The sequence below is a fragment of the Oncorhynchus mykiss genome, chromosome 13, assembly GCF_013265735.2.
Source record: "Oncorhynchus mykiss isolate Arlee chromosome 13, USDA_OmykA_1.1, whole genome shotgun sequence".
Lineage (NCBI taxonomy): Eukaryota > Metazoa > Chordata > Actinopteri > Salmoniformes > Salmonidae > Oncorhynchus > Oncorhynchus mykiss.
In genome coordinates this window covers 24640098-24663915 of record NC_048577.1, presented here as the reverse complement: position 1 = coordinate 24663915, position 23818 = coordinate 24640098, and the positions used below count along the sequence as shown (strand labels likewise).

General features: G+C 40.9%; 1 protein-coding gene across 3 annotated transcripts in view; it reads left to right on the top strand.

Moving 5' to 3' along the window:
- The window catches only part of LOC100135918 (complement C3-like), a 47190-nt gene that overhangs the window by 9421 nt on the left and 13951 nt on the right, over positions 1–23818 (top strand). For 2 of the 3 annotated variants that reach the window (XM_021557344.2, XM_036940682.1), the window contains exons 7-28: positions 2297–2384; positions 2551–2653; positions 2812–2932; positions 3041–3156; positions 3352–3504; positions 3639–3848; positions 4193–4387; positions 4628–4783; positions 5989–6118; positions 7469–7537; positions 7848–8042; positions 8222–8339; positions 8458–8537; positions 8619–8758; positions 8937–9149; positions 10383–10443; positions 12502–12588; positions 12901–13104; positions 13576–13651; positions 14240–14399; positions 14727–14828; positions 15011–15161. In XM_021557344.2, the coding sequence (XP_021413019.2) occupies positions 2297–2384; positions 2551–2653; positions 2812–2932; positions 3041–3156; positions 3352–3504; positions 3639–3848; positions 4193–4387; positions 4628–4783; positions 5989–6118; positions 7469–7537; positions 7848–8042; positions 8222–8339; positions 8458–8537; positions 8619–8758; positions 8937–9149; positions 10383–10443; positions 12502–12588; positions 12901–13104; positions 13576–13651; positions 14240–14399; positions 14727–14828; positions 15011–15161 (2928 nt within the window). Of the gene's footprint in view, positions 1–1544; positions 2177–2296; positions 2385–2550; positions 2654–2811; positions 2933–3040; positions 3157–3351; positions 3505–3638; positions 3849–4192; positions 4388–4627; positions 4784–5988; positions 6119–7468; positions 7538–7847; positions 8043–8221; positions 8340–8457; positions 8538–8618; positions 8759–8936; positions 9150–10382; positions 10444–12501; positions 12589–12900; positions 13105–13575; positions 13652–14239; positions 14400–14726; positions 14829–15010; positions 15162–23818 lie in introns of those variants that run through there. The other variant, XM_036940683.1, reaches the window with a different exon arrangement.

Below are 23818 nucleotides of genomic sequence, written 5' to 3'. Positions count from 1 at the left end.
TGTTCCTAAAAAATGCTTCTCTATGACATAGGGTAGGATGAAAAGTAAGAAAAACAGTGATTTTCAAAACTGTTTATTTTCTTTCTCCCCACATCACTGAAAATATCATAATGATTGAAAATCACTTAAAAAAAAAAAAATCATCTCTGATGTCATTGGGAATATTTTTTTGTTTGTTCTTTCTATAAAACATAGAAATGCACCGTTTTCAATGAGATGAAAAGAGGTGGAATTGGCCTTTTAAGAACAGTGTACAGTGTTTGTACAGAGTAAATAGGGCCTATGTAAACTGAACAAAAATATAAACCAACATGCAACAATTTAAAAGATTTTACTGAGTTACAATTCATATAAGGAAATCAGTCACTTGAAATAAATACATTTGGCCCTAATCTATGGATTTCACATGACTGGGAATGCTGATACAGTGCATTCGGAAAGTATTCAGACCACTTGACTTTTTCCACATTTTGTTACGTTACAGCCTTATTCTAAAATTGATTAAATCATTTTTTTCCCTCATCAATCTACACCCAATACCCCATAATGACGAAGGAAAAACAGGTTTTTAGAAACTCTGTAGCTCTGTCAGAGTGACCATAGGGTTCTTGGTCACCTCCCTGACCAAGGCCCTTCTCCCTCGATTGCTCAGTTTGGCCAGGTGGCCAGGTATAGGAAGAGTCTTGGTGGTTCCAAACTTCTTCCATTTAAGAATGATGGAGGCCACTGTGTTCTTGGGGAACTTAAATGCTGCAGAAATAGATGTAGACAGGTGGATGCCTTTCCAAATCATGTCCAATCAATCAAGTTGTAAAAACATTTCAAGTATGATCAATGGAAACACGCACCTGAGCAAAATTTCAAGTCTAAGTTATTTCTGTTTTTATTTTAAATACTTTACAAAAATTTCTAAAAACCTGTTTTCGCTTTGTCATTATGGGGTATTGTGTGTAGATTAAGGCTGTAAAGCAACAAAATGTAGAAAAAGTCAAGGGGTCTGAATACTTTCCGAATGCACTGTAAGCATCTGGTGGTCACAGATAGCTTCAAAAAAAGGTTGGTGCGTGGATCAGAAAACCAGTCCGTATCTGGTGTGACCAACATTTGCCTCATGCAGCGCGACACATCTCCTTCGCATAGAGTTGATCAGGCTGTTGATTGGAATGTTGTCCCACTCCTCTTCAAAGGCTGTGCGAAGTTGCTGGATATTGGCGGAACTGGAACACGCTGTCGTACACCTCAATCCAGAGCATCCCAAAGATGCCCAATTTGTGACATTGAGCATGGAAGAACTTGGACATTTCAGCTTCCAGGAATTGTGTACGGATCCTTGTGTACAAGTCACTTTGTTCACAATGTTATCAGCAAACCACTCCACAACGCCATACACGCTGTCAGCCATCTACCAGGTAAAATTGAAACTGGGATTCATCCGTGAAGAGTACACTTCTTCAGCGTGCCAGTGGCCATCGAAGGTGAGCATTTCCCCACTGAAGTCGGTCACAACGCCAAACTGCAGTCAGTGCAGGATCCTGGTGAGGACGATGAGAATCCGTGAGACGGTTTCTGACAGTTTGTGCAGAAATTCTTCAGCAAAACCATAGGTTTATCAGCTATGTGGGTGGATGGTGTTCTGACAAACAGAGTGAAAAACTAACGGACAACTAGTCAAAGCTCAAACCAAGTTTATTCACCCACTTGGTCAAACAGCTGAAAAGACATGTTTACACAGGCACATATATTTATACCCTCCTTCTAGGCTGAGTCTGTTGCTAGGCAGGAATTTAAGTGGTGACTGTTCCTTCTCACTTCATCTGACCTGACCTTGGCCCACATTCCTCACTCCTCCCTAATCCACGGCTATACAACCTTATCAGTGACTGAAACCAGACTGTTACTCTTTGCCTCTCTCCATAGGATACATGAGATTTGACAAAAACAAAATGTAAGCAATAGGAGATCAGGAGCAGGAGACAGAGACAATGCCATAGCTATTCTCACGGCAGTCGCTGTATGGACAGAATGTAAACTTTCTGCACTCCCCTTTCTCACTCAGTAGATTTCTATACACCCAGTTCTAATATGGTAATTTGGATTATGGATTATTTGACAATGGAGAAATGCTCACTAACATGGATGTAAACAAATTGTTTGAACAACATTTTAGAGAAATATGGTGAGTTTGGATTTTTTTTAGGATCTTTTAGATCAGGTCATGAAACAAGGAACCAACCCTTTACATGTTGCGTTTATATTTTTGTTCAGTAAATTAATTCATAACTAACTTCCTCTCTAGTTCTACCCAGCTTTGAAGTCAAATTGACAGTGAGCAAGTCCTTCTTCTACGTTGACGATGATGAGCTAACGGTCAACATTAATGCCAGGTTGGAGCCATTGTAAAATGTCAAAATATATTTATAGTTGTTATTTCCATGGTAACTATTGCTAAAATTGCTACTTAACGTTTCATGTAATTTACAGTACTCCTCTATCTGTTTCCCTCCCCCTGAATTCTCCGTGGTGATATTGCTGTATGGTTTGTGTCGGAAGGTACCTGTTTGAGGAGCCTGTGAAAGGAGTTTGTTTTGTGGTGTTCGGGGTGATCCAAGGAGTTGACAGGACGAGTTTTCCCGGCTCTCTCCAGAGAGTGGAGGTTTGTGCATGTAATATGGGAGGGAGTATATTTGGATGATACACATACGGGTATTCACAAACATTCACCATGGGTAGTCTATATTTGAATAGCTCTATAGCTCGAATAACACAAGTCTGACAGATGGACATCTTGGCTTTGTTTCTTTTCAAATGCAGCTTAAGGATGGAGCGGGCAAAGCGGTACTGAAGAGACAGCACATTAATAAAACTTTTACAGACATCAATATGCTTTTGCATAAATCCCTATACATATCAGTCAATGTGCTAACAGACACAGGTAAGTAGAGGCTGTAAGTTGTGGTACGTGCATACGTTTGCATCTTTTGAAGTGTGCGTTTTGTGTTCAGTCTCAGAACGGGGAAGGTGTTGGGTTTTAATCCCTCAGGGAGTGAGATGGTGAAAGCAGAGAAGAAGGGAATCTTCATAGTCAAGTCGCCGTATAGCATTCACTTCAAGAAGACCCCGCCGTACTTCAAACCAGGAATGCCGTATGACATCTCGGTACATTTTTAAGAACATTCAATCACTGTGTTCTACATGAACTCAATCACTATGCTATTCCAAAGTGTTGCCCAGTTCTTTTAACCAGGGAACCCACCTGGTAACTGTGGTCAAGGGGTAGGATGATGTATTGGGCTTACACTGTCTTTCCTACCTATTTGGTCTAATTGTACCTCTTTCCATTTGTACTATTAGGTGTATGTAACCAATCCAGACGATTCTCCAGCCAAAGATATCGATGTGGAGGTTTTACAAAAAGACCAAAGAGTGCTGGGGAAGACCCATGACAATGGTATTGCCAAAATAACCATTAACACGAGAGCGGGGGATTCTGAGCTGCCAATCACGGCAAGTTCAAAACTAAAACTTCTCTAAGCCGCAATCCAATTATGTGTGCATGTCTGTTTTGGCTTTTTTGTTCTGTATCAATCCCAATGTTGACGCCTTGTAGTCGTTCATGTTGTTACTCTATTTCCACACAGGTGACAACCAAAGTCGATGGACTTGGGGATGGCAGGCAGGGCACACAGAATATGACTGCCAAATCCTATCAAACAAAAGACAATTCACAGAACTACATTCACATACACATCCATTCTACAGATGTCAAAATCAAAGATCAACTCAAAGTAGACCTAAGCCTCGGCAGCAGTCCCGCGGCCCAAAATGACAATCATGAGATAACCTTCCTGGTGTGTACCGGTCAACTTTAACCACATAGACTTGTGAATTTTACCGAGCTGGGGTGCATTGGTTGGCAACATTACAGGGTAAAAATGCTACATGGTGTGTATTTATTGTATTCAAGTGTGGTATGTAAACCAATATATCTATATTTTTTGTTGTTTTTGAAAAAAACGTAAAAGTGCAAGAGGTGCTGCTTTGAGGAAGGAACAATAACCCTGGGTCTTGTTCCTTACTTAAACCATGAACTCACTGACTCCAACCATCCCTGGTTGGTAATTCATTCCCTTAGTGCCAGTTTGTCATCCCCGTAGGGAGGATTACTGACAGTTATCGGTCTCTGTGTTCACAGATCTTGAGCAAGGGACAGCTCATCAACTCCCAAAAGATAGAGTGGAATAAGGGACAGGGGCTGATGTCACTGCCTCTGATGGTGAACAAGGATATGATCCCCTCCTTCCGGGTCGTGGCGTATTACCACGTGGGCCAGAATGAGGTTGTGTCTGACTCTGTGTGGATCGACGTCAAGGACACGTGCATGGGATTGGTAAGAATGTTGCCTTACTGTGCAGAGCCCATCGTCTAGTGGTAACACTGTGCTCTAGTCACATCTACCACTCTCCACCAGAGAGCGGGGTTCAACCTGTGTCTACCCTTTCTACTGTTATACCCATGTGCCTGTCTCCCCCTCTTAAAAATGGTTCCTTACTGTGTTAGTATTTCAGTGTGAGGTGTTGCATTCAGGACTTCTCAAACATGACCTCTGTCTTTGTGTGCCATACTGTAGCTAAAAGTGAAGGATGTCAGACACAGTGGTAGTTATGCACCTCAGAAAAGAGTCACCCTGTCTATCATTGGTGATCCAGGGGCCAAGGTGGGACTTGTGGCCGTGGATAAGGGGGTCTACGTCCTGAATGACAAAAGCCGACTTACTCAGACTAAGGTGAATAACTGCAGACTGAACTTTCCCTACTTCAGCCAGCTAATTAATGATACTCTTTGAGCCTTGTCATCTAAATTGTGCATAATTGTTCACTTATTGATGTTAGTCCATACCTACAGTGGTATCTGAAATTATTGACACGCTTGAAACAGATGAGCAATATTGAATGTATAAAATAAATACTGAGCTATATTGCATGCTAAAACATTTTTTTTTTATACTAACACAATTGCTCAGAGAAAGAGATTTTGTTTAACAAGTAACAAAAATTAGGTAGGGGTCAAAATTATAGACACCCCTAAAGATTTTTATGAATAAAGCAGTCAAAAGTTTAGTGTTTGGGCCTATATTCCTAGCACGCAATGACTACAGTACATCAACCTTGTGACTCTACAAACTTGTTGGATGAATTTGCAGTTCGTTTTGGTTTTGTAAATAGTATACAGATAATACAGATAATCCTGAATGAATCGTGAATGATGATGATGATGATGAGAGGGTCAAAGATTATACCCCCCCCCCCCCAAGACATGCTAATCTCGCCTGTTATTGGAACTTCAAAAGCAAGCTTGATGTAGTCATGGTGTACTAGCAATAGGGGACCAAATACTAAACCCCTTTATTCGTAAGAATCTTTAGGGGTGTCAATAATTTTGACCCCTACCTTATCTAGATGAAGAAGAGAAAAGATGTTAAACAATATTTATTTCGCAGAGAAATGTATTAAATAATATAATATCCCCATTTTTGGGGGGAGCATAGAATATTTTATTTATTTATTTTACACATTTTTATTGCTCATCTTTATCAATGGTGTCAATCATTTCAGACCCCCACTGAATGTATTTCATGTGGGTATAAAACAAAAGTGACGTGTTTTTATAAAAAAAAGGCCATGTGGGCATTTAACATAATTGTACTCGGGAAACTGGTTGGTTTGATAAATCAAATTAATGTGCGAGAGAATTCAACTTGGAGAATCTTTTATAAAACAATATGATAAACAGATTTTTGATAGATGCAACATTTTCATTTGTACTCTTTTTTTGTAAACTTTTTTGCCGGTCCCCACAAGGAAAAGGCTATTTTAGGTTTAGAGGTTAAGGTTAGGGTTAGGGGAAATAGGATTTTGAATGGGAATCAATTGTCTTGTCCTCACAAGGATAGTAAAGTGTGTGTGTGTGTGTGTGTGTATCCATCCTTAGATCTGGGACATGATAGAGAAACATGACACAGGCTGCACTGCAGGGAGTGGAATGGACAGTATGGGGGTTTTCTATGATGCTGGGCTGGTGTTTGCATTCAACACTGCAAAGGGCACCCCTCAGAGGACAGGTATGTGACATAAGGCCTCTACATAAAAGCTGCAATACACATTCAGGCCTGTCTAGTCTTGCGTGGCCAGGCCTGCCTAGTCTCTCGTTCACTTGACTATTGGAAGTCAGGCAAACTTCACGTTTGGATTTCTAGTTTGAATGGGAACGGTCAAAGTCAATTGCATTCAGCGCTCGGATTTGATTGCCTCGTGTAAAGGCATTTCGTGTATTATTTTTTTTCTTGTTTTGTCCGTGTCTCTGTTTAAGTAGCCTGTGCAACATTTGTTTTGTATCTTATGCATGCTAGCTTGTTATTTTGTTACTCAATGTCTCTTTGGAATGGCACCCATGCAAAATACTTGATTGGTTTGATAGAGGTTTGATAGAGGCATTACCCATTGGGCACAAACTGGCTGAATCAACATTGTTTCAACATAATTTGTCAATGTATTGTGAAGTTGAATCATCAACGTAAACTGTTGTTTTGAGGATGAAATTTCAACCACAGGATTGTCCTTTGGCAACCAAAGGTCAACATAGACAAACCTTTGAATTTGTACCTTTAAAACAACGTCAGATCTTCAACGTTATATCCACTATCAGAAGAAAAACTACAGGCTGGGCCGCACCTCCAACTGGAGAATTGATCTATCAAAAGCTACCCGTTGGTCTCCCATCCAGGGTTTTAACCAAGGCCTGCTTAGCTATGACACATGTGTACACAGGTACACGTTTTTCGTTCTGCCCCTGAGCAAGGCAGTTAACCCACTGTTTCCCGGGTGCCAATGAAGTGGATGACAATTAAGGCAGCCCCCCCACACCTCTCTGATTCAGAGGGTTTTGGTTAAATGCGGAAGACACATTTTAGTTGAATGCATTCAGTTGTACCCCCTTTCCCTTCCCTACGATATTAACCAGAATAACCAGAATAGAAAGAGGAGTGGGAGGCCCCGGTGCACAACTGAGAAAGAGGACAAGTACATTAAAGTGTCTAGTTTGAGAAATAGACACCTCACAAGTCCTCAACTGGCAGCTTAATTAAATAGTACCTGCAAAACACCAGTCTCCACATCAACAATGAAGAGGCGATTGTGTTCTTTTGCCCATCTTCATCTTTTATTTTTATTGGCCAGTCTGAGATATTACTTTTTATTTGCAACTCTGCAAAGAAGTCCCATGTATTATTACTTAACTTGTAAATACACTAAAATAAATATTTTAGCCAGTTATCAGCTGGTGTATCATATATTACTTCACCAGAGTATCTTCATTCTCAATGTGGAGTTTGGTTGATGTAGGCTTAATAGATTTGTCCTTAATATTGTCTTGGCAAGTTTTGTCCATCAGTCTTCTTCTTTGTGTGCTTTAGTCTCCAGCTGCCCTGTCAACTCACGGAGACGACGAGCAGTGACAGTAAATGATGTCGGAACCACACTGGGTAGGACAAGAGTTTCTCTGCTTGTGATGCCTGATCATAAAACTGGATGTTTTTGTTTTGACTATGTACTGTATGTATCCATGTACGTATGTATTTATTTATTAGTAGAACTTAGTACTACTTTCTTACCAAACAGACATCTGTTGTAAGGATGTCTAATAGTGTTTTATTGTTTATGTTTTCAATCTCTGGGAATGAGAACGAATTGTGAAATAGGAAGACTGCTGTCCTGATTGGTCACTAAACAAACTTCAAGTGACTCTCACTACTGGGTTTCCCAAAGCTTTTAATGCATTTCTCTCTGTCCTAGCGAGCCAGTACACAGGCCTGGAGAGACAGTGCTGCATGGACGGTATGAGGAATAACATTCTAGATTACACGTGCGAGCGGCGATCCCAATACATCAGTGATGGAACAGAGTGTGTGGGAGCCTTCCTGAAATGTTGTAGAGAAATGGTCACCAAAGGCGAAGAGGCCAAGATTGACCAGCTCACACTAGCCCGCAGTAAGTAAAACAACTGTGGTGGCCTGGAATTGTCCATTCTAAAATTGCACACTATGGAAATCGAGAGGGATAAACAAAACCAGAATGTGAATGTTAAAGTATTCTGGTATTCCCTTCTGTGTAAGGGAAATACATTCACAGTGATGGGAACTGTCTGACTTCTTGTCACTCTTTGTAAGGTGAGGAAGAGGATGACCGATTCGAAAGTTTGGACGAAATCAAGTCCCGTTCCTTCTTCCCTGAGAGTTGGCTATGGAAGGAGGAGAATTTGCCACAGTGTCCTAAAGATGAGGAGTGGTAAGAGCAGAATTGAGTGAGATCGTTCAATGCACTACAGTAAAATGCGTTCTTATACATATCCCTTTTCCCATGTAAATAAAATCCTACTTATTTTCTCTCTCTTTTTGCCATTTAGTGCTATACAGAAATCAATTGACTTACCGGATTCCATCACCAGCTGGCAGATCACTGCTATTGGCCTGTCCAAAACACATGGTACGGTCATGTATTTGTGCCCCTCTTTCTATATTGTTGGCTACACTTTCTACATCTTATGGCAACTCTCTTGCTCAATAGGAATCTGTGTGTCTGAACCCCTTACGCTGATTGTTCGTAAGAACTTCTTCCTTGATCTGAAGCTGCCCTACTCTGCCGTACGCAATGAGCAGCTGGAAATCAAAGCCGTTCTTCACAACTACATTGACGACACTATAACCGTAAGCGTATTGTCATTTAAAAGCAGGCACGCAACCCAGCCCAAATATTTTATTCTAAAATCAGTATGACGCCTGATTATTATTATGATGATTACTATTATTATACCATTCAGTGTGTTTTTTTATCTGATCAGATGCACGATGATGTGACAACATCACCTCTCCACCCTAATGGCAGGTCCGTGTAGAACTGAGGGAGACATCAGACGTGTGCAGCTCTGCCAGCAAGAAGGGGAAGTATGTTGTTACTGTTATGGTGGACCCCATGTCCACACGAAGTGTCCCCTTTGTCATCATCCCCATGAAGTTGGGCCTCCATACCATCGAGGTGAAGGCCTCCGTCCGAGATTGGGGTGTTCAAGACGGTGTTAAGAAGGAGCTACGTGTGGTGGTAAGGCAAACCGTTGCATCTTGACAGATCTATCTAGTAACTACCCTGAGGATGATATGGAATTTATACATGAACATGTGTCGATCAGTGTGAATCTGATTGATTGAATCATAAATTCCAGTCCTCAACAAATGAGGGCTACCACCTTACAGTTATGCTAAGAGGTAACACCTGGAGAAGAGTGGAAGGCGCTCAACCAATTTGAGATGAGGTGCCACAAAAAAAATAAAATCCAATTATAACCAATAAGGCGGGGGGGGGTCACAGAGTCACCAGGCCAACATGGAGAAGGGGCCCCTGCCCGTCACAGAAACATTCTGTAGTCAATGTAGCTGTTTCCAAATTACTAAGGTATCGAAACAAGATTTTGACTTATTAAGAATGTGACCTTTCCCAACCTATCCAAGGTACAGGTTGCCAATATTTGGTGCCATCCATGTACCCATCCGTCCAACTACACTGTAACCAATAAGGCGTCAAACTTAAAATAAGTAGTGTTGCTGGAAAAGAGGAAAGTGGACTGGTATCAATTCTCAAATCAAGATGTTCTGGTACCTTGAAGTCACCTGTCTTTATGATAAGATGGAAGAACAGGAAGCAGTGGTTTGATGCTCCCAATATCTGACACAATGGGTTTGCCTGTCCAGGCACTTGTGAATCTTCAGTTATGTGTAGAAGAGTGGGAAGTTGGACATGCATGAACTGCCAAGTAGTGCTGCTTCTTAATTCACTATAGCTTAACCCGGAAGCCAGCCGCACCATTTAACTCACAACCGAGGTCAGCTTGCAGGTGCCTGGCCCGCCACAAAGACACGCTAGAGGGCAATGAGCCAAGGAAAGCCCTCCAGCCAAACCCTCCCCTAACCCGGTCGGGCACTGGGCCAATTATGTGCCGCCTTATGGAGCTCCCGACCGGCTGTCACACAGCCTGGCATCGAACCCCAGACTGTAGTGGTGCCTCATCACTATGATGAAATGTGGCAGTTCTTGACCCTTGTGGTGGATGTTGATCCTTGAATATTTGGTAACTGGAAAGCCTTGCTATTTAACAATGATTCCAGAATTTTCCCATAAAAAGTAGGCCTTTTTGCTGTACAAGTAAATACTTTATCGAGCCTTTTGGATAACCTAGGCCACCAGGTGAATTGTTGTATTTCAAGCAAAAAACCTATATGTTGAGTTGATAAATAAGCATAAGAGCAAATTACAGTGTTTTCATTCTAACGATGACAGGCCGAAGGGGTGCGGACAAAGCTTCAGGTGAAGAATGTGGAACTGGATCCTGCCAGACACGGTGAGTGTATGGCAACATATACAGATGTAAATTATTTATAGTTCCAGTGACAGTGTTGCCATTCGTTTAAAAAAAAATAAACATTTGTATTTAACCTTTATTTAACTAGGCAAGCCAGTTAAGAACAAATTCTTATTTATAATGATGGCCTACCAAAAGGCCTTGTGGGGACGGGAGCTGGGGTAATAAAAAATATATATATATATAAAAATATAAATATATATATATATATATATATATATATATATATATAGGACAAAACACACATCACAACAAGAGAGACAACACAACACTAGATAAAGAGAAACCTAAGACAACTGTCGTGTCTTTGGCTATGCCGGATTAAGTGATATGACATGCTATTCTATAAAATAATTTCTCGGTAATTAATATCACCTGATGGAGCTAATCATGTAAATGCAATTAACTAGAGAGTCGGGCACCACAAAATAATATTTATAGAGCTGTTATCTTCTGAATAAACTCTTAAGGACCTCATAATATTTTACATAAATAGCAATCAACGTCACCTTAATTCAGTCTCATCTGAAAGTTGTAAATTCTTAGTTATCTGCACAAACCCTGGCTAACAATTTGAATCAGCAGTACAAAATTGGGTTTAATTATTTATTTACTATATACCTAACTAATCACACAGAATTACACATATACATAATTAAATCATAACTTGATTACAAATTACATCATAAAGGAAAACGTCCCTAGCGGGCGAAACAGATATGACAGCTTGTCACACAAAAGAAAAGGGGCTGGGTTTGAGTGAAGGAGCGGGAAGACTGAGGAACAAAGGGAAGAAGCTGGGCTATCGTAAATACAGTATCTTATGCTTTCTAAATTACCGCCCATTTGGAAAAGGAAAATGCAATAAATATTTACTCTGAGCTGCGTTTGAAGAATGTATCTGGTTGTCAATTGGATACATTGTAGTAACGTCGTTGGATAGACGGTATACTCTGTCTGTTCCTTCCTAACCCTCGTTGCATCTGCTGTTGCTAACTCAACGGCTAGGAGGTATCACTTCTGTAGTGAATAAGAGTTCAAAGTTCATACTATTCGCAACCAAAGCTCACGCTGTTGTTGGCTTCGTTCTGTAGTTATTATCTGAACCATTCTGACATAGGACCGTCGTCCTCACATTGTTGGAACAGCTGGTTATATTGTCATCAAGACTTTAAATAGGAAGGGAGAAAAGGGGTGTGTTTCATAGTTTACAACCTATGACTCTTCACGTGGGCGGGCCACTGAGTGAGCAGCCCTATCTTATGAAAACCCACATCTCACATTTTAGAAGCTAAAATCACATTTCATCCCATCACAAATAATTTCATATTCAAACATTTAAATTGAACAACAATTCCATGTGGTTCCGATATCTCTGATGTGTAGACTTTCCACTGTAGAGTTTGTCATCTTATCATTGATGAGAATGTCTCAGATGACAACCGAACTGACATCATATTCATTAAGTACCACCGCATATGTTCAATTGGTCGCATTACCAGAATATAGTTCATTTCCCCCCACCTTCTGATGTTCCCAGAATCTCTATGTTAATCAAGAGTTTTGCAAATGTAACATCAGTAGGGTAGAGAGAGGAAAAGGGGGGAAAGAGGTATTTATGACTGTCATAAACCTAACCCCCAGGCCAACGAAATGGCACAACATAGCAAGGCAGGAACACATGACAACACAGCATGGTAGGAACACAACATGACAACAACATGGTAGCAACACAACATGGTAGCAGCACAAAAACACGTACCGAAACATGGTACAAACATTATTGGGCACAGACAAGAGCACAAAGGGCAAGAAGGTAGAGACAACAATACATCCCGCAAAGCAGCCTAAACTGTCGGTAAGAGTGTCCATGATTGAGTCTTTGCACTGATGAGTATCATGATGGTTGATAATATACATTTAATATGCAAGCCATATTGTATGGCTTTATCCGTAAGTGAGACTGAATGGTTAAAACTCCTAACAACTGTTTGCTCTCTCTTTCTTTCTCTGTCTTTATCTCTCTCTGGTTAAAAGGGGGCACTGATATTGTGCATGTTGGGAGTGGTGCACTGACTGACCAGGTTCCAAATACACTTGCCAGCACACACATAAGTGTGACAGGTGAGACGGAATGATCTGACATACATGCACCATTTAGAAATGTACTGCTATAGGACCGCCATGGTTATTTAACATCGTCAGTAGAAAAAATAACATTGTGTGATGCTTTGGAAGCTTAGTGTAGGGATAAGCCGGGATCAGTAATAATAATGTTGTAGTGTGGCACTATTGCTCAGTGGTAATTCTTTATCATCTATGTCACGAAAATGTCTTTGTCATTTTGTCACTGACCATTGACTGAGTCATATTCCAGTTCTGATGATGTTTTACTGTCTGCATTCACCTTTGAATGGGCTGTATGCAACTTGTCAGGTCAGCAGTTGGCCCAGACCATAGAGGCTGCCATCAGTGGTTCACCCCTGGGTGACCTCCTTCAGCAACCAAGTGGCTGCGGGGAGCAGAACATGATGAAGATGACTTTACCTCTCATCGCCACACTTTACCTGGACGAGACCAAACAGTGGGATAAGGTGGGGTTAGAACGCAGGAAGGAAGCAGTCAACTTCATTAAAATGGGTGAGAAGCTTTAGAAATCCACTTTTGAGGTTGGCAATTTACAGTTGCACAACTCCCAGAGAGGATGGCATTGATTGGAGCATTTGCATTAAAAGTTATAATATATATATGATATAATATTACAGTGTAGTTTTAGCAATTGTTGTTGTTTTTTTTACATTGGATTTGGTTAGCAACCACACAAAAAGCAAGTTAGAATTATTTTGTTTAAAGCTTGAACAGACCAGGGGTGGGTTTCCAAAAGCCTTTGGAGCTAATTTGGTACTTTGTCTCTCAACAATCAGTGATGTAGTGGTAAAAAAAAAAAATGTGCGGAAACGCTGATCGCTGAATAAAGTAACACTCCCTAACATGTTAGCTACAAAGGCTTTGAGTGTGATCAGCACCCTCAGAAAAAAATATTTGTTACCATCAGCGCAAATAAGGCTTTGATTATCTTCATGGTTCCTGGTTTTCTTTTGTTATATCAAGGCTATGAGCAGGAAATGGCCTATCGGAAAGCAGATGGATCATATGCTACCTTTCTTTATGAGCGTAGTGGTACCTGGTGAGCTAAACCTTCCCCCACTCCCACACAAATGTTCTCTATATCCTCCAATGTTCCACAATACCAGGGACACAACATTAGATGTACAACATGTAGGCCTAGGTCTACTGTATGTTAAAACAACAGTCTGCGATTGGGACATCATTTAACAAATAAATAGATGATTGACATAGCCATTGATTCTTTAAGAATATAACGACTGTCTTACCCCATCAGAACCCAAAATATAAGCACATTTTTATTTCATTGTTTGTAAACAATGTTACTGTTTTTTGATCTCATGAATGTCCTTGCATCTATAGCTCTGTCTAATTTCTTTGAGTGGTTACAGTTCCTCAGCCCCAATCCCTCAGCTGTTTACCAAAACAAGTGTCAGGGCAGCCGTGTTTGTTTTTCTCTTCTTCGAATCGCAGACTGCAACTTTAACTGAATTGTATCTGTTGACTTACGTCAATAAGACCTTGTAGTGGTGAAACAAAGAAGCACATAGCACTTTGAGGAATAACAAAGGAGGACGATTTATACATGTACATTTTTTTCATGGCAGGGCATGTGATACATAGGCCTAAATATCATCCTTCCATCTAGGCTCACAGCTTATGTTGTGAAGGTATTTGCCATGGCAAACCCGTTCATCGTTATTTCGAAAGATGTCCTGTGCAGTGCAGTCAAGTGGCTTGTCATGGAAAGACAGCGGCCCAATGGCATTTTTGAAGAATCTGGCAAAATCCTGACCCCCAGCATGATGGTACTGTATGGGTTGCGGGCAAAATCAAGTCAACCATCATTATTTGTGCCAAATTGATTTTCTGAAACAAATGATATCAATGGCAGTAGGCCTACATCTCACCCCTGTCCTACATCTCACCCCTGTCCTACATCTCACCCCTGTCCTACAATACATGTAGCCGAACAATAATTATAATAATATTCCTCAGTTGTAATTTTCTTATTTAATCAAAATCTTTGGAGTTTTCATGGAAAGGTTCTTAAACCAATTCAGGGGTACATTCTTGCGGAGAATTAGACAAGAAAACTGACATACCATTTCTGTCTTGTATTTGCTTATCTACAGGGAGATGTACTGGGGAAAGACGTGGACGACACACTGACGGCATTTGTGCTCATAGCCATGCAGGAAGCACACACATTTTGCACAAATTACGATGGTCTCAGTGTAAGTGAAATTTAGACAATCTAATTTCCTATTACTTCTTTCATAAACATGTTTTCTATGGTCATGCATAGTCGAACAACAATGGCAGTTTTTTAAGTCTATGGAATTGTTTTTGGTTGCCTTTTTCCTCTGATACTTCAAGAAGTTAGCAACTGCCTCTCTTTTTCTTTCTCTCTCTCCAGGAGCTACCAGACAGCATGAAAAAGGCTATGCAATACCTGGAATCTCGAAATCAATACCTGACCAACCCCTATTCAGTGGCCATGACCTCATATGCCCTGGCTAACAAGGGCAAGCTCAACAAGGATATCCTGTTCAAATTCTCATCGACAGGTAACCTTCAGTTTCATGAAACACAATTGCTGACTCATACAGTGGGGCAAAAAAGTATTTAGTCAGCCACCAATTGTGCAAGTTCTCCCACTTAAAAAGATGAGAGAGGCCTGTAATTTTCAACATAGGTACACTTCAACTATGACAGACAAAATGAGGAAAACAAATCCAGAAAATCACATTGTAGGATTTATAATGAATTTATTTGCAAATTATGGTGGAAAATAAGTATTTGGTCACCTACAAAGCAAGCAAGATTTCTGGCTCTCACAGACCTGTAACTTCTTCTTTAAGAGGCTCTTCTGTCCTCCACTCGTTACCTGTATTAATGGCACCTGTTTGAACTTGTTATCAGTATAAAAGACATCTGTCCACAACCTCAAACAGTCACACTCCACTATGGCCAAGACCAAAGAGCTGTCAAAGAACACCAGAAACAAAATTGTAGACCTGCACCAGGCTGGGAAGATTGAATCTGCAATAGGTAAATAGCTTGGTTTGAAGAAATCAACTGTGGGAGCAATTATTAGGAAATGGAAGACATACAAGACCACTGATAATCTCCCTCGATCTGGGGCTCCACGTAAGATCTCACCCCGTGGGGTCAAAATGATCACAAGAACGGTGAGCAAAAATCCCAGAACCACAGGGGGGACCTAGTGAATGACCTGCATGTCATATGGTCAGATTAAACCAAAATATAACTTTTTGGTAAAAACTCAACTCGTCGTGTTTGGAGGACAAAGAATGCTGAGTTGCATCCAAAGAACACCATACCTACTGTGAAGCATGGGGGTGGAAACATCATGCTTTGGGGCTGTTTTTCTGCAAAGGGACCAGGACGACTGATCCGTGTAAAGGAAAGAATGAATGGGGCCATGTATTGTGAGATTTTGAGTGAAAACCTCCTTCCATCAGCAAGGGCATTGAAGATGAAACGTGGTTGGATCTTTCAGCATGACAATGATCCCAAACACACCGCCCGGGCAACGAAGGAGTGGCTTTGTAAGAAGCATTTCAAGGTCCTGGAGTGGCCTAGCCAGTCTCCAGATCTCAACCCCATAGAAAATCTTTGGAGGGAGTTGAAAGTCCGTGTTGCCCAGCAACAGCCCCAAAACATCACTGCTCTAGAGGAGATCTGCATGGAGGAATGGGCCAAAATACCAGCAACAGTGTGTGAAAACCTTGTGAAGACTTACAGAAAACGTTTGACCTCTATCATTGCCAACAAAGGGTATATAACAAAGTATTGAGGTAAACTTTTGTTATTGATCAAATACTTATTTTCCACCATAATTTGCAAATAAATTCATTAAAAATCCTACAATGTGATTTTCTGGATTTTTTTTTCTAATTTTGTCTGTCATAGTTGAAGTGTACCTATGATGAAAATTACATGCCTCTCTCATCTTTTTAAGTGGGAGAACTTGCACAATTGGTGGCTGACAAAAATGTTTTTGTCCCCACTGTATAGCCCGGTGCTCTTGACATCAAAAAAGGTTCATTTTGCCAGTGTAGCAGATGTGTTTTTGTACACTTCTTTTGTTATCAATAAAGAATGTAGGGCTGTCCCCGACTAAAACATATCTTTGTCGACCGAGAGTCATCCTGTTCTTTCGACCAATCGATTGGTCTAAATGTTTAAACAACTTTTTCCGTATAGAAAAATGTGTTTGAATAAAATCAACTACATATGCACTGAGATTGACTGATGATTTAAGCACATTGTTTGATTAAATAATGAAGACAAGAAAGAGCCCGATTGTCTCACTGGGTTAAAAAAAATGACAGTGACTGGCACACGTTGTCTCGCTCTCCTCCCTGCTGCAGCGAAAAGGCACTACAGCACAGCAAGTGTTTATTATGCTGTCCGTGCTGAAGTTGCAACAATCATTTCAGCCATTTAGTTTCTTACTTATGTTATCGAAATCCCTAATTTGTTTAGGAAAAACATTCCCTATTTCCTCAACCCTTGCTCTCTTTACGTGAAACATGTAAACATGTTTCAAACAAACTCTGAACACAGTAACACGTGACAGCAAAATGGATGTGGAGGACGTGAAAAAGAAACTTGACATGGGCGAATGTTTACTGGTTGCTCAGGAGGGAAAGGGGAAGTTATATCTGTGGAAGACACAGTTGTGGAAACTACTGGAGATCAAGAAAAAGGAGGGTATAGGAGCAAGCGTTGGGTAATTATTATGTGTGCCAAAAAAACAAAAACAAAAAAACATATTTAACCAAACATCAGCTCTGTCTATTAATGGACACTGTTTATACAGTATTTTCTGTAATATCTTTGAAGGAACTGTCTGTTTAATAATGGAAATTGTATCAATAATTTTTTGCCAATACATGTTCTGTTTTTATGTGGATATGTTGTTAAAATAGTGCTCCCCCTCCATGTATATACAAAGTTATTTTTAATCTCTCTCTGTAAATCTATGGTAAATACTGTATGTTGAAAAATTGCAAATGTACATAAATGAACAGAAACTATTATTTTAAAGAAACTGTTAAATTATCATTATCATCTTTTTGCAAAAGAACAAACGATACATTCCTCAATACAACAAATAAATGCAATAATATAAACACTTAATGTACAATAGCATTGTGTAAAGTACAAATTGTTGTTGTCTATATTGGCAAAAGAGAACTTTCCTAACCTTTTCAAATTCATAGTTATGAGCAATTAGTGCTCTTTGTGGTCGGTTTTGATAATGATAAAAATTATCACGGTTTTCACATTAAATACACTTTGCATTATGTTATGAATATGGGTCCAAATACTTAACTTTTTAGTACTTTAATACACAAGTGAATTTGTCCCAATACTTTTGGTCCCCTAAAATGGGGGGAGGGGGAACTATGTAAAAAAAAAAAAAAAAAAGGGTCACCCGATATGGATGAAAATACCCTCACATTAAAGCTGACCTCCATAGTCATTGTATAATTTCAAATCCAAACCTTTGGAGTATAGCGCCAAAACAAGAAAAAATTTGTCACTTTCCCAATAATTACGGAGGGCAATGTAGTTGGCGACCTCATCCTGTACCAGTGAGGGGCGTGAATACTAATAAATTGGAGTGAATGGGAGTAAAAAGTAAACTTTGGTCAGTATTCTACTTGAAATAGTTGGAAAAATAAATCGTATCCCGTTTCAATGACATTCTTTCCACTTCTGTCTTCCAAAGAGCAGGGATATTTCTCTATGATCTCTTTAGCATCTTGCTGCCCCTTTCCTCTTCCTGGGCCTGGACTCTTTGCTCAGTAGATCATCAGTGAAAATGAGAACCATCTCTCTTCTTAGTGATTTGCTTGATCTCTTTTTGTCTTCCATTGCAAGAGTGAGGTTAGAGGGTAGTTTGTGCCAAGGAATTGTGAACACCTCACTGGATAGGCAACTGGGACCTATAAATGTTGGAGGCTATGACAAAACTGGTTGAGAGGGCTAGGGGGCATGACCACATCACCAAAAACAAATCATGAGCAATGGCAGACATAACAGAAATAGTTCAGCTTATTGATTAACTGACTTGAGCGCATGTTAAGATCATTCATATTCTTCCCTTTGAAAAAGTCTTTAATATATAGAATTCATACCAGGATTGATATTTATAATGTGCACAATACAAAACTGACAATGGACAGAAGTAAATCTGTTATCTATCAACTCAGCAAAAAAAGAACGCTCTAACCACTAGGCTACCCTGCCGCCCCAACATAACAAGATTCACACAAACTGAACAAGATCCACAGACATGTTACTAACACAAATTGAATAATGTGTCCCTGAACAAAGGTGGGTTAAAATCAAAAGGAACCGTCAGTATCTGGTGTGGCCACCAGCTGCATTAAGTGCTGCAGTGCATCTCCTCCTCATGGACTGCACCAGATTTGCCAGTTCTTGCTGTGAGATGTCACCCTCTCTTCCACCATGGCACCTGCAAGTTCCTGGACATTTCTGGGGGGAATGGCTCTAGCCCTCACCCTCCGATTCAACAGGTCCTAGATGTGCTCAATGGGATTGAGATCTGGGCTCTTTGCTGGCCATGGCAGAAAATGGACATTCCTGTCTTGCAGGAAATCACCCACAGAATTAGCAGAATGGCTGGTGGCATTGTCATGCTGGAGGGTCATGTCAGGAGGAGCCTGCAGGAAGGGTACCACATGAGGGAGGAGGATATCTTCCCTGTAACGCACAGTGTTGAGATTGCCTGCAATGACAACAAGCTCAGTCCGATGATGCTGTGACACACCGCCCCAGACCATTACGAACCCTCCACCTCCAAATCGATCCCGCTCCAGAGTACAGGCATCGGTGTAACGCTCATTCCTTCGACGATAAACGCGACAATCACCCCTGGTGAGACAAAACCGAGACTCATCAGTTAAGAGCACTTTTTACCAGTCCTGGCTGGTCCAGCGACGGTGAGTTTGTGCCCATAGGCGACGTTGTTGCCATGGATGTCTGGTGAAGACTTGCCTTACAACAGGCTTACAAGCCCTCAGTCCAGCCTCTCTCAGCCTATTGCGGACAGTCTGAGCACTTATGGAGGGATTTTGCGTTCCTGGTGTAACTCTGGCAGTTGTTGTTGCCATCCTGTACCTGTCCCTCAGGTGTGATGTTCAGATGTACCGATCCTGTGTAAGTGTTGTTACACGTGGTCTGCCACTGCGAGGACGATCAGCTGTCTGTCATGTCTCCCTATAGCTCTGTCTTAGGTGTCTCACAGTACGGACATTGCAATATATTACCCTGGCCACATCTGCAGTCCTCATGCATCCTTGCAGCATACCTAAGGCACATTCACGCAGATGAGCAGGGACCCTGGGCATCTTTCTTTTGGAGTTTTTCAGAGTCAGTAGAAAGGCCTCTTTAGTGTCCTACGTTTTCATGACTGTGACCTTAATTGCCTACCGTCTGTAAGCTGTTAGTGTCTTAACGACCGTTCCACAGGTGCATGCATGCTCATTACTTATTGAACAAACATGGGAAACAGTGTTTAAACCCTTTACAATGAAGATCTGTGAAGTTATTTGGATTTTTATGAATTATCTTTGAAAAATAGGGTCCTGAAAAAGGACGTTTCTTTTTTTGCTGAGTTTATATAGGTCACAACATATAATTTTAAATACATTATATACTGTATACATTGAGTGTACCGAACAATTCGTCAGGGCACGGACTCTACAAGGTGTCGAAAGTGTTCCACGGGGGTGTCTGGCCCATGTCGACTCGAATGCTTCAAGTTGTCTGGATGTCTTTTTGGGTGATGGACCATTCTTGATACACACGGGAAACTGTTGAGCGTGAAAAACCCAACAGCATTGCAGTTCTTGTCACATAGGTGAACAGGTGATATTTGAGTGGCATCCCACTGTTTGTGATATCTGGAGACATGGGAGCAGAAGGATTGACTTTACATTAAAAGTCTTTGAGCATCCTTCAAAGGGCCAGGTTATGTTCAGACCTTCTTGTATGTGGGAACTCAAGTGAGATTACAAGCCCGTTCAAATTTACAAATTCTCTGCTGCAGAAATCCCATGAACATTTCAACTGTACACACATTTCAGTTTAAAGTTTGTCAGGGTAAACTCTAGACATGTGAACAGTGTAGGAATTGAATGAAGAAGCCCTTCCAAAATGTGAATAACCACATGGAAAACTAAAAACTTCCACATGCACAAAAAGCTTACTTCTCTCAAATGTTGTGCTCAATTTGGTTTACACCCCTGTTAGTTTGCATTTCTCCTTTGCCAAGATAATCCATCCACCTGACAGATGTGGCATGTCAAGAAGCTGATTAAACAGCATGATCATTACACAGGTGCCCCTTGTTGCTGGGGACAATAAAAGGCCACTCTAAAATGTGCACTTTGTCACAATGTCACAGATGTCTCAAGTTTTGAGGGAGCGTGCAATTGGCATGCTGACTGCAGGAATGTCCACCAGAGTGGTTTCCAGATAATTGAATGTTTATTTCTCTACCATAAACTGCCTCCAATGTCATTTTAGAGATGACCGCAGACCATGTGTATGGTGTTGTGTGGGCTAGCAGGTTGCTGATGTCAACATTGTGAACAGAGAGCCCCATGGTGGCAGTGGGGTTATGGTATGGGCAGGTATAAGCTACGGGCAAAGAACAGAATTGCATTTTATCGATGGCAATTTGAATGCACAGAAATACCGTGATGAGATCCTGAGGCCCATATATATTTTTTAAGGTATCTGTGACAAACAGATGCATATCTGTATCCCCAGTCATGTGAAATCCATAGATTAGGGCCTAATTAATTCATTTAAATTCACTGATTTCCTCAAATGAACTGTAACTCAGTAAAAATCTTGAACATTGTTGCATTTATATTTTTGTTCAGTATCCTAATTTAGCTGGCAGGACAGCATCCTTTCACCACGTTAGATAGCTAGCAAATGCAAAATGTCCTCATATGGGAATTTATTAATTCACTCATTACTACGCAGGGCTTTGAGATGCATTATAGCCAGGGCTGGGTTTCCCAAAAGCATAACGTTAATCTTTCGTCTATTTAGTTTGAATTGAATTAAGATGATCTTATGTTTTTGAGAAACTAAATTTGCTAAAATAGCTAGCCCAACGTTAATTCAGTGCCAAGTGACAGCGTTTACCGTCCGACCCTGGCTGTAGCCAGCTAGCTAACGTTACCTAATGATCAAAGTAACAAATGTATGATATCCAGCAGATCTATCGTAACTTATACAGCTAAGTCATTAAAATTGTTCATGATGGAGGTGCTCATCTTTGATAATTTCAAGAACATGTCAAAACTGAATTAACTAAAGTTAGCTAGCCTAGCTAGTTAGCTAGCTAACGTTAGCTACATACACCTGCAGCTAGCCATCCAGGCAATAACACAATTATATTACAGAGATAGGTTGTATACCACAAAATTACTTTCCAGCAGCAATCATTAAAAAAAGTTTCGCTAGATGTTTAACTACATTTTTAATTTCAATGGACAACTTTGTATTGTACTAACATTAGCTAGCTACAGCACATCATCAGGCAGCTAATCTGCCATCAACGATGGAGATATGTTATGCTAAAATATAATTAACGATATGTCCAGTAGCTGTCATAAAATACATACCCTAAATTGTTTACCACAGAGCTCAAATCAATTCTAATTTTATTTGTCACATACACATGGTTAGCAGATGTTAATGCGAGTGTGGCGAAATGCTTGTGCTTCTAGTTCCGACAATGCAGTAATATCTAATATCTATCTAACTAAACAATTCCACAACTACCTTATACACACAAGTGTAAAGGGATAAAGAATATGTACATAAAGATATACGAATGAGTGATGGTACAGAACGGCATAGGCAAGATGCAGTAGATGGCATCGAGTACAGTATATACATATGAGATGAGTAATGTAGGGTATGTAAACATAAAAGTGTCATAGTTTAAAGTGGCTAGTGGTGCATGTATTACATAAAGATGGCAAGATGCAGTAGATGATATAGAGTACAGTATATACATATGAGATGAGTAATGTAGAGTATGTAAACATTATATTAAGTGGCATTGTTTAAAGTGGCTAGTGATACATTTTTTACATAAATTTCCATTATTAAAGTGAGCTGGAGTTGAGTCAGTATGTTGGCAGCAGCCACTCAATGTTAGTGGTGGCTGTTTAATAGTCTGATGGCCTTGAGAGAAGCTGTTTTTCAGTCTCTCGGTCCCTGCTTTGATGCACCTGTACTGACCTCTCCTTCTGGATGATAGCGGGGTGAACAGGCAGTGGCTCGGGTGGATGTTGTCCTTGATGGTCTTTATGGCCTTCCTGTGACATCGGGTGGTGTAGGTGTCCTGGAGGGCAGGTAGTTTGCCCCCGGTGATGCGTTGTGCAGACCTCACTACCCTCTGGAGAGCCTTACGGTTGTGGGGAGAGCAGTTGCCGTACCAGGCGGTGATACAGCCCGACAGGATGCTCTCGATTGTGCATCTGTAGAGGTTTGTGAGTGCTTTTGATGACAAGCCAAATTTCTTCAGCATCCTGAGGTGGAAGAGGCGCTGCTGCGCCTTCTTCACAACGCTGTCTGTGTGGGTGGACCAATTCAGTTTGTCCGTGATGTGTACGCCGAGGAACTTAAAACTTACAACCTTTTCCACTATTGTCCCGTCGATGTGGTGTTCCCTCTGCTGTTTCCTGAAGTCTACGATGATATCCTTTGTTTTGTTGACATTGAGTGTGAGGGTATTTTCACCACACTCCGAGGGCCCTCACCTCCTCCCTGTAGGCCGTCTCGTCGTTGTTGGTAATCAAGCCTACCACTGTAGTGTCGTCCGCAAATTTGATGATTAAGTTGGAGGCGTGCATGGCCACGCAGTTGTGGGTGAACAGGGAGTACAGGAGAGGGCTCAGAACGCACCCGTGTGGGGCCCCAGTGTTGAGGATCAGTGGGGTGGAGAGTTTGTTACCTACCCTCACCACCTGGGGGCAGCCCGTCAGGAAGTCCAGTACCCAGTTGCACAGGGCCCAAGGTCTTGAGCTTGATGACGAGTGTGGAGGGTACTATGGTGTTAAATGCTGAGCTGTAGTCGATGAACAGCATTCTCACATAGGTATTCCTCTTGTCCAGATGGGTTAGGGCAGTGTGC